Consider the following 15,361-nt stretch of genomic DNA (forward strand, 5'->3'; position numbering starts at 1 on the left):
CCACTAAGGAGACAGCCTAGAGATCTGAATTCTTGAATCAGCTCATCCCCCAACTTCTCTTCCTGACCAGGACTGGCTCCACAGGGCCCAGTGCTCAGAAGTAGTGCTCTGCTTTGGGGATGCAATGCTCTTCCCTCACCATCTTGAGATTTTTAATGGTTTTATCTTTGAACCTGTGTTTTATAAGTAAACTCAGGTGGGACAATGGAGCATGTACCAGGGAATTGGAGCTAAGCCGCATGTGATCCCACCTCCATCTACCACCTCCCAGGACAGCAGATTCTCTTGACCTTCTCCCCTCATTCACCCCCCCCCCCACCTCCTGCTTTGTTGTACCCACTGTGACTCTCTAGTCCCAGCAGGGGCCTGGATACAGGTGCAGGGAGGTTCAGGGTTGGGGCCCGTGAACCCTGTGGCATATCAGGACAGGCCTGGGGAGTGGGCAGCTGTTGGAAATGAAACCCAGCAGCAGGGTTGCCCAGTTGCGGGTTGGGGTCCCTGGACTGTGTGATTCTATTCTTACCCTATGAATATCTCTGTGCCACAGGAAACATGACATTAAATAGATTTTTTTAAAATACCCATGGCAGATCAAGAGAGAAACTTCAGGAGAAAGGAAAAGTCTTTAATGGCATTTTTTTTCCTGCGCAGCATTTGCATATTTCACTGGACTCTGCTCCCTGCCCTTACCCCTTCCCTGACATGTCTCAGACAGTTCATCCCAAAGGGGGTGGGTCTGACACAGACAGGGAACATCACTGTGTTCAGAGCTGTCTTGCCTTGGGGCACAGAAATCCATAGTGGATATGGACCCAGGGCTCTCTTAGGCTTTGGCGTGATCCCCAGGGCTGGGGATCGCCTCCACACTGACCTCTCTGTTGATTTACTTGGAGAACTGAGTTCTAGATTCCTTTGCGGTGACCACAGTAGCAGAGGCTGCAGAGCAGGCACAAGTGGAGGCCATGCATCCAAACCTCCCTCTGCTTTTTGGTCCTATGCCAGGCCAGGGTCAGCACCCAGGATCCGGGCAGGCCTGAGCAAGAGGAAACTCTCCACCCTGGGTCCCATTCCCTCCCAGACGCTAGTTCTTCCGGTTGGGCCAGTTCAGGGTTCCTCCCTGAAACTCTCCCACGCCGGGGGACCTGTGGGGCCTCCTGTACAGAATAATAATAGCATAATCACCAGCCTGCCACTCTCTGAGTCCTCACTCTATCCCCCAGGAGGTAGGGGTTTTCAGATCCCTTTGGCAAAGGCGACAGCTGAAGTTCAGAGAGGGGGTCTAAATTGCTTGAGGTCACACAGCATGGAGATGGCAAAAGCAGGATTCAAATTTCAATCTGATTCCAGACTTGACACTTTTCCCACTGCCTCCAGCAGCCATGTAGGCCACCCCTCCCCTTATTCAAAAAAGGGGAACTCAGGAAGCAGGAGAGGTGTAAACACTTATGCAGAGGTCAGGTTGGGATTTGGAGGCTGGAAAGCAGGGTCCAGCATGGATTGACGTCACGAGGACCCACTTTCGCTCTCTGAGCCACAACATGATGCCAAGTGACCCCACCTGTGTGACTGAGGTCTCTGTCATGGTTAGGAATGGGGGTGCCAAACCGGGTCTGGGGTAACAGATCTCATCTTTACAAACACTGCCGCTATTTCTCCTGTCATCAGACAGTGAGCCAGCCAGCTGGAGCTGGGTTTGACTCCGGGCTCTGACTCTACCTTGCCGCATGAACTTGAATCCCATTTTCCTCTTTCTGGGTGCCAGTTCCCTCAGAATTCAAGGAGAGGCTGCTTTTAAAGGAGCACAGTGCCTGGCTCAGGAAGTTGGAGCTCAAGAAGTAGAGACTGTTATGAATGAATGATAATAGTAATAATAATATCAATTTATTTTTTTCTTTTTTTAAAATTTGTTTTTTATTATCAAATCAGAACAACATACAAACATGAACATTCTTAACATACAAATGTCCATGCATGGTGTACAATGAATGGCTCACAATATCATCACATAGTAGTATATTCATCACCATGATCATTTTTTTGAATTAATTTTAAAATTTTTTTAAAAATACCAAAAAAAATCAAACAAATGCAAACATTTGTAACTTTTGATCATTCCGTTCTACATATATAATCAGTAATTCACAATATCATTACATAGTTGCATATTCATCATCATGATCATTTCTTGGAACATTTGCATCTATTCAGAAAAATAAGTAAAAAGAAAACAGAAAAAAATTCATACATACCATATCCCCCACCCCTCCCCCTCACTGATCACCAACATTTCACTCTAAATTTATTTTAACAACCATGATCGTTTTTTGGAACATTTGCATCACTCCAGAAAAAGAGATAAAAAGAAAAAAAAAAGCAACTCATACGTACCATACCCCTTACCCCTCCCTCTCATTGACCACTAGTATTTCCGTGTACTTAATGGTATCAACTTATTTTAACCTATTATTATTAATAATAGCAAACACTTTTATGGCACCTAATACTAGGCCCTATTTTAAACATTTCTCATGTATTATGTTATTAATTCCCACAACAGCCCTGTGAGGTAGGTACTGTTAAGATCCCCATTTTACAGATGAGGACACTGAGGCACACAGAGTTCAAGCTGTCCAAGTTTCACAGCTGGCAACCAGTGTGCCAGGTGCATATGTACGTGTACCTGAGTGTGGGTTCTGGGGCCAGACTGCCTGTGTTCACATACTGCCTCTATCACCTCCTAGCTATGTGATCATGGCAAGTTTAACCTCCTCTCTACCTCAATTTTCACATCTGTGAATTGGTCACCATAAAAATATCTCATGGGTCTGTTGTGTGGAGTGAAGGTGTTAATATGTAAAAGGATGTGGAACAGCATCTGACACATAAGGGCCCAACACATAGAAAGTGTAGAACAAATCTTGTCATTGTCTCTGTTTATAGAGGAGGTCTCTGAACATCAAAGAACTGAAGCCATTTGCTGAAGGTCAGGCAGCTAATCAGTGGCAGAGCTGGGATTTGAACTCATGCCAGCCTGGCTCCCAAACCAAGGCTTTGCACAATATAGACCCAGGTCCAAGACCAGGCTCAGGCACTTTGGGGAACTTTGGGGAACAGTGGGGAACTTTGGAGACAGCCTTGGTTCAAATGGCACTTCAGCCACTTCCGAGCTTTATCCAACCTCAGTTTCCTCTTCTGTGAAATGGGGGCTCCTTCCTCACTTTGCAGACCTGTGGTGACAATCAAAGATGGTTCCTAGAAAGTGCTAGGGCACACAGTAGGTGCTCAATGAATGAAAATAGTCATATTTACCTTACAGGATCAGTGGAGAGGATTAAATGAGGTTTTGCAGGCCCAGTGTTCAGAACCCTTCCTGGCTTATGGTAAACACCCAGTTCCTGGTCGTTGTCATTATTATTATTACTTCTGTTTTTACTATCATGGTGTGGTTTATGGCAAGAGCTAGCCGGAAATTATCTTGGAAACCTCCCACTTCCCTTATATCGGTAATTCCTGCCAATTCTTCCTCTTAATAGATTTTGGATCTTCCCACTTTTCACTGTCCCCACTGTCACCACCTCAGGCCAACCCATGTCATCTCTTGCCTGTGCCAATGCCCTCTAGCCCAAGACCACCAGAAAACCCCTGTAGTTGAACAAGTCGGGTTCACGGCTTCCCGCAATGAAGAGGAATGCACATTGTGGGGGAACCGTGGAGCATCTCAATAAAAGGGGGTGAGAAAGGACTTCATGTAGGAGCTGGGCTTGTGTTTGGTGATTTTGTGGAGGGTTTAAGGAAGGTGGGCTTTGTTCTGGATTGGATGCTGTCAGGAAGTGAGGGGGATTCTATGATTGGGTATTTTAACGAATCTTATCTATGAGCCAGAAGGAACCAAGCAAGGCTAAGGCTGCCACTTATATTAACAGAACATGTTATAACATAACATATAAAAAATGGCAAACATAACAACATAACATAACATAATATAACGTAACATAAGCAGTCTCTTATGATAACCAAGATATGGGCATGCTTTGTCCTTTTACTGGCTTGCACAGCGTTCAGACATGACTATGCAGTGGTTTTGATTTGGCCTTGATCCATCATGGTCACAGTGAACTTGGCTGACGTTGGTTGTTCCCTGGGATTGATTATGTTCCACAGGTGAACTCAATGGTCCAGCTCCTCACTGTCTGGGGCTGTTTTTTCTCTTTCTTACCTAGAAACTGAGCAGCTCCCTAGTTGGTCTCCCAGCCTTCTCTCTCACTCCTTCTACAGTTCTTTTCCTTTTTCATTTCATTTTATTTATTTATTTAATTTATTTTTGCATGGCCAGGCACCGGGAAATGAACCCTGGTCTCTGGCATGGCAGGCAAGAACTCTGCCACTGAGCCACCATTGCCCGCCCTTATTTTAATTTTTTATTCTATAGTTTAAGATACAGACAAAGCAAAGAAATAAATAAATTAAAAAAAGCAATAGTTTTCAAAGCACTCTTCAATAAGTAGTTACAGGACAGATCCCAGAGTTTGTCATGGGCTACTGAATGATCCTCTCAGATTTTTCCTTCTCGCTGCTCCAGAATATAGGAGGCTAGAAAGTTCTTTTTCTTTTATATGCAGAGACCACAATGACCTTTTTTCTTATTTTTAATATTTTTTATTTTTATTTTTTATTGAGGAAAATGTACATTTAGTGATGTGCATAAGTATATAGCTTGTGATTCTTTACATATTTGCCCAAATGTGTAACTACCACCCAGATGAAGATGACAGGAGCTGTCACTATGGCTCCTGCTGGGGCAGTACCTTCCCAAGGGTAACCACAATCACCACTGATTAGTTTTGTCTGCTCTGGAACTTTCTGTAAGTACAATTGCCCAGCATGCTCTGTTTTGGTTATGGCTTCTTTAGATCAACACAAAGTTTTTGAGTCATCTTTGTTGTGGCAGAGCAGCTGGAGCTTCTTGGCTGCTGTATATTATTCCAAAAGGTAGATTAATGAACTATATTTTTTCCATTCATTTCTTGATGGCTAGTTTCATTATTTCCCAGAGTGATCACATTAAGAAGCAAATATCGACACATCCCCCAGCTGATTTAGACCCTCTGAAAGGCTCTTTACTTCTCTCAGAGCAAATCTCAATCTCCTCGAGGCCCTGAACATCTGGTCCCTGCCTGCTTTTGCCTCAGTTTCCATCCTTCTTTCCTTTGCCCTCCTTGCTCCAGGCACAGGGTGGCTCCTTTGTGTATCTGAATGCACCACACCACTTACCACCTCCTTGCCCTTGCTGCCCCCACACCCTGACCTGCTTCCTCTGGGCAAATCCTCCCTCTCTTTGAGGTCACAGCTCAAATCTACATCCTCCTGGAAGCATTTGCTGACCAGCCCTTCATTTTTAGTCTCCACACTTCCCTGTAGCTTCCTACACTTCTGTCATTGTCCCACTCTCAGGGTAGAGAATAATTTCCAGCATTATTTGATTGATATCTGTCTCTCCCTGCAGACAAGCAGGATGAGGGCAGAGGTTATGTTTGACCTCCAGCATCACCCAGCCTGAAGCCAGCACCCTGTGGCTGCTCTTAAATAATCAGACTCTTGCCCTCTCTGGGCTTCAGGCCCTCCTCTCCCCCCGCACCCCCACCCCCAAGCCCCGATGCAGACTTTATCCCGCAAACTGTCAGGGACCTGGACTCCCGCCCCTCCCCTCCTGGCAACCGCTTAGGGCAGGGGCCGCTCTTCCAGTGAGTGACGCACCTGCGGGCGGAGCCCCGTCCCACAGCGGACGCTGACTTGGCCCGGTTGGGCAAGGCCAGGGTTGCCTGGGGGGAGGTTACTCATCCTGGGCCCAGGTAAGAGGGCCCGGGTTGGGAGGCGGCACACCCAGGGGGGACGCCGACCGAGCAGGACAGAGCCATGGACCCGGCCAGGAAAGCAGGCGCCGGAGCAGCGGTGTGGGCTGCAAGCTGGCTGCTGCTGCTGCTGCCGCCGCTGCTGCTTCGGGAAGGTGGGTCGGCTGCAGACACTGGACGGAGGGGCGGGGGCGTGGGAAAAGTTCTCTCCTTCGGAGCAGAGGGGGCTGTGGGCAGGGATTCCCCCAGTCTGGGCAGAGGGGGCTGCGGGCAAGGGTGGCTTACCGTGGGCACAGAGCACTGTGGGAACAGTTCTTCCATTTTGAGCAGAGGGGCGTGGGAAGAATCCCCTGCTCTGTTCAGAGGGGGCTGTGGGAAGGGAACCTCCTATTCCGGGATGATGAGGTTCCGTGGCAGGGATCGCCCACTTTACGTATAAAGGTCTGTGGGAAGGATGCGCCCATGTAAGCAAATGCGGCTGGAAGGAAACGGGCCCGGTGTACCCCGCACCCCTAAGTTTGTGGGAAGGTTTTCCCCTCGTATAGCCGGGAACAGTGTGTGCAATAAGGATTGTCTCACCCCAGGGAGAGGGGGCCTGGGAAGGGGAGGAGGGAGAGGCCCTAGGGGAGCCGGCTCAGTCCTCGACCCTGCACCCAAGGAGCGCAGGCCCTGGAGTGCTACAGCTGCGTGCAGAAAGCAGATGACGGATGCTCTCCGAAGAAGATGAAGACCGTGAAGTGCGCGCCGGGCGTGGACGTCTGCACAGAGGCCGTGGGGGCGGTGGAGACCAGTGAGTGGGGGACCCCCGGCCCTGGCGCACCCCTTCAGGCTCTCGCAGCCGAGCCGACCCTGCCTCCTCCCCCGACTCTCACCGTACCCTTTCAATGAGGATCCACCCCTGCCGTTCAGCCTGGCCGACCCCTGAACACATCCACGCCCCTCACCTCCCATCTGGCCCTCGCCGTCAGGGGTAGGAGGGGCGGGTGTGGTGGGGGGGATGAGAGTTGAGAACTGAGTGGAGCAGAGCCCCGACCTGAGAGCCCGGCCCACCCTTCTGGGACCTCGCCCCCTCTGCAAGTTCCATTGCGCTCCACCACTAAAACCCCTCTATCTCCTGCTGTCCCTGCTGGAATCCTCCTCTCTCCCACTCAGCACCCCCATCCAATGGGGCCCTTGGTGATGGAGGGTCCCTCTAAGGGGTCTTCTCCTGGGTTCCTATAGTCTGAGGCTCCTCCCCTCTGATACACCATCCGTGGAAGCCCCGCCCCTCTCAGGCTCAGTTTTCTTTGGAATTTCACCGCTTCGGTGTCTGCCACGGAAGCCCTCCTCTCTGACTCCTCATCCCCCAGGATGATCCTGTGTCTTTTGGATCAGTCTCTGTGTTCCTTCTAATGTCACTACGGTTCCGTCCCTCATTGGCAGTGCCGGGTCTCAGTTCCTCTCTTGGATTTTGTCCCGTGTCTGTCAGCCTGTCTGTCCCTCTGGAGCCCAGTTTTCTGCGGTTCCGTTCCTCCGTGACCACGCTCCCTCGGCCCTATATCCGTCTGTCGTTCTTTCCCCTCGGATCTCCTCTTTCTGAGGCCCCCAGCCTCAGATCCCGGCGGGCAGTCGACAGATGCCTTCTGCACGAGGCCCGCCCCCTCTGACTCCGCCCCCCTCTCCGCAGTCCACGGACAATTCTTGGTGGCCGTGCGGGGCTGCGGTTCGGGACTCCCCGGAAAGAATGACCGCGGACTGGACCTTCACGGGCTTCTGGCCTTCATTCAGCTGCAGCAATGCGCCGAAGACCGCTGCAACGTCAAACTCAACCTCTCCTCGTCCGCGCTCAACCCTGCAGGTGGCTGGCGGAGGCGAGGGGTTGGGGCGAGCTGGGGGCGGAGCTACTCCCGGGGGCGGGGCCAAGGGACAGCCGGAGGGGCGCGGCTTCGTGGCCCCAGAGGCTGCAGGCCGGGGGCGGGGTTGCCTTGTGGGCGGGCCCGCGTGCTTGGGCGGGGCTAAATGCTTCACGTGGGCGGGGCTAGAGGCGGGAGGGGTCCCGAGCCGCGCTCTGATCCCCGAACCTTCTCTGACCCCTTCCCGGCCCCCCTGCAGGCAATGAGAGCGCGTACGAGCCCAATGGCGCCGAGTGCTACAGCTGCTTGGGGCTGAGCCGCGAGGCGTGCCAGGGCACGGCGCCACCTGTCGTGAGGTGCTACAACGCCAGCGACCGCGTGTACAAGGGCTGCTTCGACGGCAATGTCACCTTGACGGCAGGTGAGCGAGCCGCGGAGCACCGGGCCCCTAGGAGTTGTGGTGGCCTTTCTGAGGCATCGTGGGCGAGGGAGGTAGCCCTTTACCCAAAGGGCTCCCCCACCTCCAGTGCATTTTGGGAACTGTAGTCGCACGGGCTTGGCTTGTCCTAGAGGTTCGTGGGACTTGTACTCCTACTCCCGACATACCGTGGGGACAGCGAAGGTTTTTTTCCTTTTTTTTGTCTTTGGAAATACTCTTCCATGGAGGGCTGTCAAGTGCAGGATGGAAGGACGTGCTATGGAAAATGTATTTAAGCCTGTATGGTAATTTAGTTCTGACCCCTTCAACTCGGGGGTCAGGGCCCCCTCCTGCCCCAGGATGTTAGCTCACCCTCCCGGCTTCTGCCTCCAGAACCCTGCCAGGTGTATTGTGGGAGATGTGGTTCCATCTCTGAGACTAAATTCTGGCAGTGGGTAAAGGGAAGCAGTAGGGGGAAACCGTGGGGAGGGGTTTTGGGGTCTTGCTCTGCCTTTTGGTGGTGTGAGAGGTGGTGTGGCCTAGTGCAGGCCTTTGCTCCAAGGCAGAATGGGACTTGTAACTCAACCTGCACACGTTTCCCCTCGAAGTACTATGGCATCGTAGTCCACCATGTGTCGAAGACGGTGGGGTGTTGTTTCTCAGAGTGAGGCCAGAGCTGAGACCTGGTTTAAGGGGTGTTTTGGAGCGTCTCTGCTCCCATCTTGCTCCAGAGGAGCACATGTTCTATTCTGGCTGCGCATCCCCACCCCTCTGCCACCACTAACCTGCGCCTCCCTCTTGCAGCCAATGTGACAGTGTCTTTGCCGGTCCGGGGCTGTGTCCACGATGAGTTCTGCACACGGGATGGGGTGACCGGCCCGGGGTTTGTGCTCAGTGGCTCCTGCTGCCAGGGATCCCTCTGTAACTCCGACCTCCGCAATAAGACCTACTTTGCGCCTCGAATCCCACCCCTGGTCCTGCTGCCCGCTCCTCAGCCCACCACTCTGGCCTCCACCACCTCCGTCACCACCTCTACCCCAGCCCCAACCACTTCTACCTCCACCACCACCACCACCAGCAGCAGCAGCAAACCCACCCCAGCCCCAACCACCCAGACTCTTCCGCAGGAGGTAGACGCTGAGGCCTCCTGGGGAGAGGGCATGTCTGCAGGGGCTGCTGGCCACCAGGACCGCAGTAACATGGGGCAGTACCCTGGAAAAGGTGGGGGCCAGTACCCCTCCAATAAAGGGTCTGCAGCCCCTGCCATGAAGTTGGCAGCTCTTCTCCTGGCTGTGGCTGCTGGTGCCCTATTATGAACTTCTCCACCTGGGGACCTCTCTCTTGCCCTACTTTCTTAGCCCTGGGCACCCTTTCTCCCCACCAGTGGACTGGGCTGGCCCAGCTCCTGTTCTTCCAGTCTCCCCCAGTCACCCCGGCTTCTGCTGCACTGGTTTGCAGCTTTGGGAAGTAAAGTTGCTGTTGTATATAACCTGCCCGGGTATTCTAGCTTTTGGAGGGCAGCGACTCTATCCCTCCCATTCTCGGCTCTCTCTTGTCCCCTCATGGTGACTAGGACAGAGGGAGAGAACTCAGAGCTGGCCCAGGGAAAGTGGGAGAGACAATGAGATGTTTCCTGTTAGCTTTCTCATAGCTAAGTTGGAATACGGGGGCTTCCACGAATAGCATTCCCCGCCTCTGGACACTGCTGCCCCCATCCCTCTGTCTTTGTGGGAGGACTGTGAGCCCTTCGAGGGCAGGGACCATGCCTTAGGCCTCTGTATGGCCAGTTTCTGGCACATAAAGCCTTCAATAAAAGATTTAATTACTTTGTATAGTGCTTTAAAGGAGTTGTTTCCACCTCATTTTCCACAATATTCTTGTTTAACATATACATTGTTTTAATTGGAGGAGTTGTAGGTTTACAGCAAAAATGATGCAAAAAGTACAGAGTTCCCATATACTGTCCTCCCCATTAACAACTTACAATAGTGTGGTGTCTTTGGTACAGTCGATAAAAGAATGTTATTATAGTTGTTCTATTAGCTGTAGTCCATAGTTTACATTGGATTCACTTTATGTAGTACAACCCTATGGTTGTTTGTTTTTTTTTAATTTTTAATCTGGTAACATATACACAACCTAAAATTCCCTGTTTTAGCTACACTCAAATATAGAATTCAGTGCTGTAAACAACACTCTCTCAAGGCTGGACTGGGCTAGAATGCTCAGGCCTTAGGCAGACTGAGAAGCTGAGCTCTAGACCCACAGCCCCAGGGAGATCGGGGTTTGAGCTCTGTTCTAGTTTGCTAGCTGCTGGAATGCAGCACACCAGAAACAGATTGGCTTTTAATAAAAGGGGATTTATTTTGTTGGTTCTTCAGAGGAAAGGCAGCTAACTTTCCACTGAGGTTCTTTCTTACGTGGAAGGCACAAGATGATCTCTGCTGGTCTTCTCTCCAGGCACCTGGGTTCCAACAACTTTCCCCAGGGTGACTTCTTTCTGCATCTCCAAAGGCCTGGGCTGAGCTGCAAGTGCTGAGATGAGGAATGCCGAGCTGCTTAGCTGTGCTGCGTTGCAATCTCTCATTTAAGCACCAGCCAATTAAGTCAAACGTCACTCATTGAAGCAGACACGTCTTCTAGCCGACTGCAGATATAATTAGCAACAGATGAGGTTCACGTACCATTGGCTTATGTCCGCAGCAACAAGACTAGGCATGCTCACCTGGCCAAGTTGACAACTGAATCTAACTAACACAAGTGCCTTCTATCTCCTGGCATCCAGCCAGCTTGTGGATGATCCCACTGGTGGGGGGGGGGTTGGGTGAAACCACTAAGCAGTCTTGAGAGGTACATAGGGTTTGCATCAGTGCTGGGGCACAGAGGACAGCTTGGCCTAATGCATTCCTGCACCCCCTTGGCCCCAGCTGCCTTGCTGTCCACCTGGTTTATTAACGATTCTGCCAGCTCACCCACTGCATCCTGCTTGTCCAGAGGGTGCTGCTGCTGTCTTAGCTGTGTGTTGGGGACCTGGGGCCTGCACCCCGAACCATGGCCCTTGATGCCCAAGGGAGGGAGAGCCTAGCATTGGAGTGAGGAATCTTGGTAGGCCTTGGGGCTGCTTAGTGGAATAAGAACGAGGGAGATGATCATAGCAATATCACCAATATCACCAGGAATAATGGGGAATAATATGAGGTAATAATAATAACAAAACAATATTAAATAATGGTTATAGCAACAAGATAGAGAATTCATAAGAATACGAGCAGCAGTACAAACGGGAATATCAGTGCCGGTCACTATAGTTAGAAGGATGTTAGTGATTAAAAAGTGTCTTACCGGGCGTCAGGCCTGTGCAGAGGGTGTTTTTGCATCCATCACCTCATCATTGGCGTTTCCTCATAAGTGCTTAGATGGGAGGATTGAGGAAACTGAAGCCCAGAAGGGTGAAGTAACCCACAGCAAGGGAATATGCTTATTATGTGCCAGATACTGTTTTAAGTGCTTTACTTGTATTACTGTATTTAATCTACACAACAGTATCCTATGAGGTAAGTAGTAATCATGGGATTTTACGAGTTGAGGAAATCAGGCCCAGAGAGGTTGAGAAACTTACCGAGTTCATGTAGCTAATAAGGACTGGATCCCAAATTTGAACCCAGCCAGACCGGCTTTAGAGGGTGCAAGATGCTAACTGGCTGGTTACACAGATGCGGGCTGAGGTCTTGGTCGTCGGGAGCCTGTTTTTGCCACCTTCCTGGTTTAGGTCAGAGAATTGCTGGGCTCCTGAGGGGGCTGGCCCTGGAAATCTTCTTTTCATCATGTCACTCTGTTCTAGTTTGCTAGCTGTCGGAATGCAATATACCAGAAACAAAATGGCTTTTAAAAAGGGGAATTTAATAAGTTGCCTGTTTACAGTTCTAAGGCCGAGAAAATGTCCCAATTAAAACAAGTCTATAGAAATGTCCAATCAAAGGCATCCAGGGAAAGATACCTTGGTTCAAGAAGGCCAATGAAGTTCAGGGTTTCTCTCTCAAGTGAGAAGGCACATGGAGAACACAGTCACAGTTTCTGTCTCATCTGGAAAGACACATGGTGAACACAGTCAGGGTTCCTCTGTCATCTGGAAGGGCACATGGTGGACACGGCATCATCTGCTAGCTTCTTCTCCTGGCTTCTGGTTTCATGATGCTCCCTAGGAGGCATGTTCCTTCTTCATCTCCAAAGGTCGCTGGCTGGTGGACTTCAGTTTCTTGTGGCTATGTCATTCTGCTCTGCTCTCCCATTCTCCAAAATGTTTCCTTTTTTATAGGACTCCAATAAACCAATCAAGACCCACCCAAATGGGTGGAGACATGTCATCACCTAATCCAGTTTAACAACCACTCTTGACTAAATCACATCATCCAGGGAGATGATCTGATTACAGTTTCAAACATACAGTATTGAATAGGGATTATTCTAACTTTATAAAATGGGAGTTTGATTCAAACATGGCTTCTCTAGGGGGCATACATCCTTTCAAACCAGCACACCCTCTATAGCAACTTTTTTGAGGGAAAGTTCTAAAGCGTGGAAAGGACTTTGAGATTCCCCCTCTTACTGCAGGGTTGTGGCTCGGCCTAGGGCACCTAACATCAGGGTGCTTCTGTCCTCTCCCCAGCCTGTCCCCCTAGCCAGCTTCCTGCAGAGGCCTGGACTCGGTGGTGCTGTAGTCTCAGAGCTGAAGCAGGTGTTAAAGGATGACTTTTTCAAAAGGAAGATTAGTGTCCGAAGGCTGCTGTAACACAGGACCACAAACTGGGGAATGGGGGCCTTAGAACAATAGAAATGGATTTTCTCACCGTTCTGGAGGCCAGAAGTCCGAAGTCAGGGTGTCACCAGGGTTGTCTCCTCCTGGAGGTCTGAGGGTGAGGACGCTCCTTGCCTCTTCCTAGCATCTGGAAACTGCCAGCAATCCTTGGTTTTCCCCCAACTTGTAGCAGCGTCACTCCCATCTCTGCCTCTGTCTTCACTTGACTTTCTCCTCTGGGCATTCCCCCCTTTGCTTCTCATACAAGGATTTAGGGTCCATCTGTTTCAGAATGTTCTCCTCTTGAGTTCCTTCATAACAACTGCCAAGACCCTCTTCTCCAAATAAGTCACATCCATGGATTGTAGGCAGACATATCCTTTGGGGAGCCAACGGTTCAACCAGCTTCCAAAAGTAAAATCAAGACTCGTGAAAATATGAAATGAACATGTATCAAAGAGTTTACTTAACTCATTAATTAATGAGCAGACTGATAGGACGTTATAACCATTTCAAAGGCAAATTCAAATGACACAGCCAAATAGGCAATCAGGAATGCTGAAATAAAGTATAAAAGAAATGGATGCAAAACTGGTCAATGTCTCCAAGGAAATAATTGTACCCCAACAGGCAAGAATCTTTAGTATTACCATCAGTTCATCCTCTGTGTTGCATTACTATCATAGTTTAAGACAATGCAGGGTTGCAATAACCCAAAAGGGTGTGCTGGACAGGACACTCCCTCATCGCTTTTGGCCATTACAGAGTCTTCCACAATTTTTAGGGACACAGGTGTGGTCCCTGACTCTAGAAGCCCCCGTTGTGGTGGGGGAGACCCAGGCCCAGCCTGTCCTGAGGGGTGTGATAAGGGCTGGGGTAGGCCATTTTGCAAGCCCAGATAAGAGGCACATCACCCAGACAAGGAAAGATGGTACTCCAGTGTGGCTCCCACAGAGACGCTGGCACTGCAGTTTCTGGGAGTCCTTGACTCCACCTTGGTCACCTTCACAACCGCAACCACCAAGTGTCCATTTCAGAGAGACAGTGTAGAATAGAGGATTGGAGCCCAGACTTAAGTCAGCCAAACCAAGTTTAAATCCCCGCTCTGTGGCTGCCCAGTTGGGTGGAATTGAGCTGGGGAATTCTAAAACTCAGATTCTTCATCTGTGAAATGGGAATAATAACAGTTCCTAGCTCATAGGGCTCTTGTGAAGTTTAAATGTGATTAGTGAAGTATAGTGCCTGGAAGATAGTTAAGTGCTCAGAATGCAGGGCACTGGTATGATGGTAAAGTTGATTCTGAATATAGGCAAGATGGAATTATATTTAGTCAACCAAAGAAAGACTGCTGAAGTAAGATTGCAAAGTTAGAGTCAAAGCTAGTTTTTGTCAGCCCTGATCGAGATGGTGGCGTGAGAAGCTTCAGGGCTTTGTTTCCCCACAGAAGCCTTTAGCAACTAGGAAGAACTGGAAGAAACATCTTTCTCAAAGCCCCAGAAAACATTTAAAGGACTGCAGTAACAGGGAGCTCACTGAAGCTAGAAAAAGACCGTTTGAAAGTGGTAGGATCTTTTGATGTGGTGCCCTGGCTGCTTGGGACAGAGCTGGCCTATCCTCCCAGTGTGGATCCTGGTCCCGGTTCCGGAGAGAGTGGAATAACCCTTGTGCACATACTGGGCTGCATGTGTGTCTGGCCCAGTCACTCTAGTGGTGGCCCGAGGGACTCTCCATTCCAGAACTTGCTGTACATGTAGAAGACAGCTCACAGGGCTCTCCTACAGAACTCTGAGGGAGCACAGACAAGTCCTGCTTGGGGCAAAGTATGCTGGCTGTAGGACATACAGCGCAGTGCCGGGACCTTGAGGAAACTGTTTCCAAGAAAGAGGACATCTGTATCTGTGTAAATGGAGGAGCTCTTAGGACCACGCTGTGTGCTCAAGCCCAGGCTTTGGCCTGGAGCTAGTCTTCAAACTCATTATGTAGATAAGCCCTAAAGGGGAGGTCAGCTTGCAAAGACTAGGAAAGATGTTTTCTTTCCTTTTTTTTTTGCATTTGAGGAAAGTGCTTTCACAACACCAGCTGGATACAAGTTTAAGGAGCAGCTGCCTCAGGGTTGAAATTCCAATGATAACATGCTAAAATATCAAAGTGTTCAGGTTTCAACAAAAGATTACGAAACATACAGAGAAACAGGTGGTGATGGCCCAGGCAGAGAAGATTAAATCACCAATGAAGAGGACATTCCCCCAAAGACTTAAAAATATGGTCCTAACTATACTCACAGAGCTAAAGGAGAACATCGACAAAGAGCTAAAGGAAATCAGGAAAATGATAGATAAACACAAAGACAATCTCACTAGAGAGGTGGAAATTATGAAAAGGAATCAAATAAAGCTGAAGATCACAATAACAGAAATTAAAACTTCCCTAGAGGGGTTGTGGTAGTTAGAGTCAGTTGTCAACTTGG

General features: G+C 49.7%; 1 protein-coding gene across 1 annotated transcript; it reads left to right on the plus strand.

Annotated features, from left to right (window-relative positions):
- Positions 1 to 5,676: 5,676 nt before the first annotated feature.
- Positions 5,677 to 9,931, plus strand: LYPD3 (LY6/PLAUR domain containing 3). Its single transcript, XM_077133611.1, has 5 exons — positions 5,677 to 6,004; positions 6,508 to 6,639; positions 7,516 to 7,686; positions 7,941 to 8,102; positions 8,904 to 9,931. The coding sequence occupies exons 1-5, from the start codon at positions 5,914 to 5,916 to the stop codon at positions 9,413 to 9,415; spliced, it is 1,068 nt and encodes a 355-aa protein (XP_076989726.1). The 5' UTR covers positions 5,677 to 5,913; the 3' UTR covers positions 9,416 to 9,931.
- The last annotated feature ends 5,430 nt before the right edge of the window (positions 9,932 to 15,361 follow it).

The sequence above is a fragment of the Tamandua tetradactyla genome, chromosome 16 (genome assembly GCF_023851605.1).
Source record: "Tamandua tetradactyla isolate mTamTet1 chromosome 16, mTamTet1.pri, whole genome shotgun sequence".
Taxonomy (NCBI): Eukaryota; Metazoa; Chordata; class Mammalia; order Pilosa; family Myrmecophagidae; genus Tamandua; species Tamandua tetradactyla.

What these genes read in the sequence shown, in the direction of transcription:
- LYPD3 (XM_077133611.1), top strand. Translation starts at nt 5,914, where the DNA reads ATGGACCCGGCCAGGAAAGCAGGCGCCGGAGCAGCGGTGTGGGCTGCA. An exon ending in GCCGCTGCTGCTTCGGGAAG is followed by an intron (nt 6,005 to 6,507) that starts GTGGGTCGGCTG and finishes CCTGCACCCAAG; the next exon opens with GAGCGCAGGCCCTGGAGTGC. An exon ending in CAATGTCACCTTGACGGCAG is followed by an intron (nt 8,103 to 8,903) that starts GTGAGCGAGCCG and finishes TCCCTCTTGCAG; the next exon opens with CCAATGTGACAGTGTCTTTG.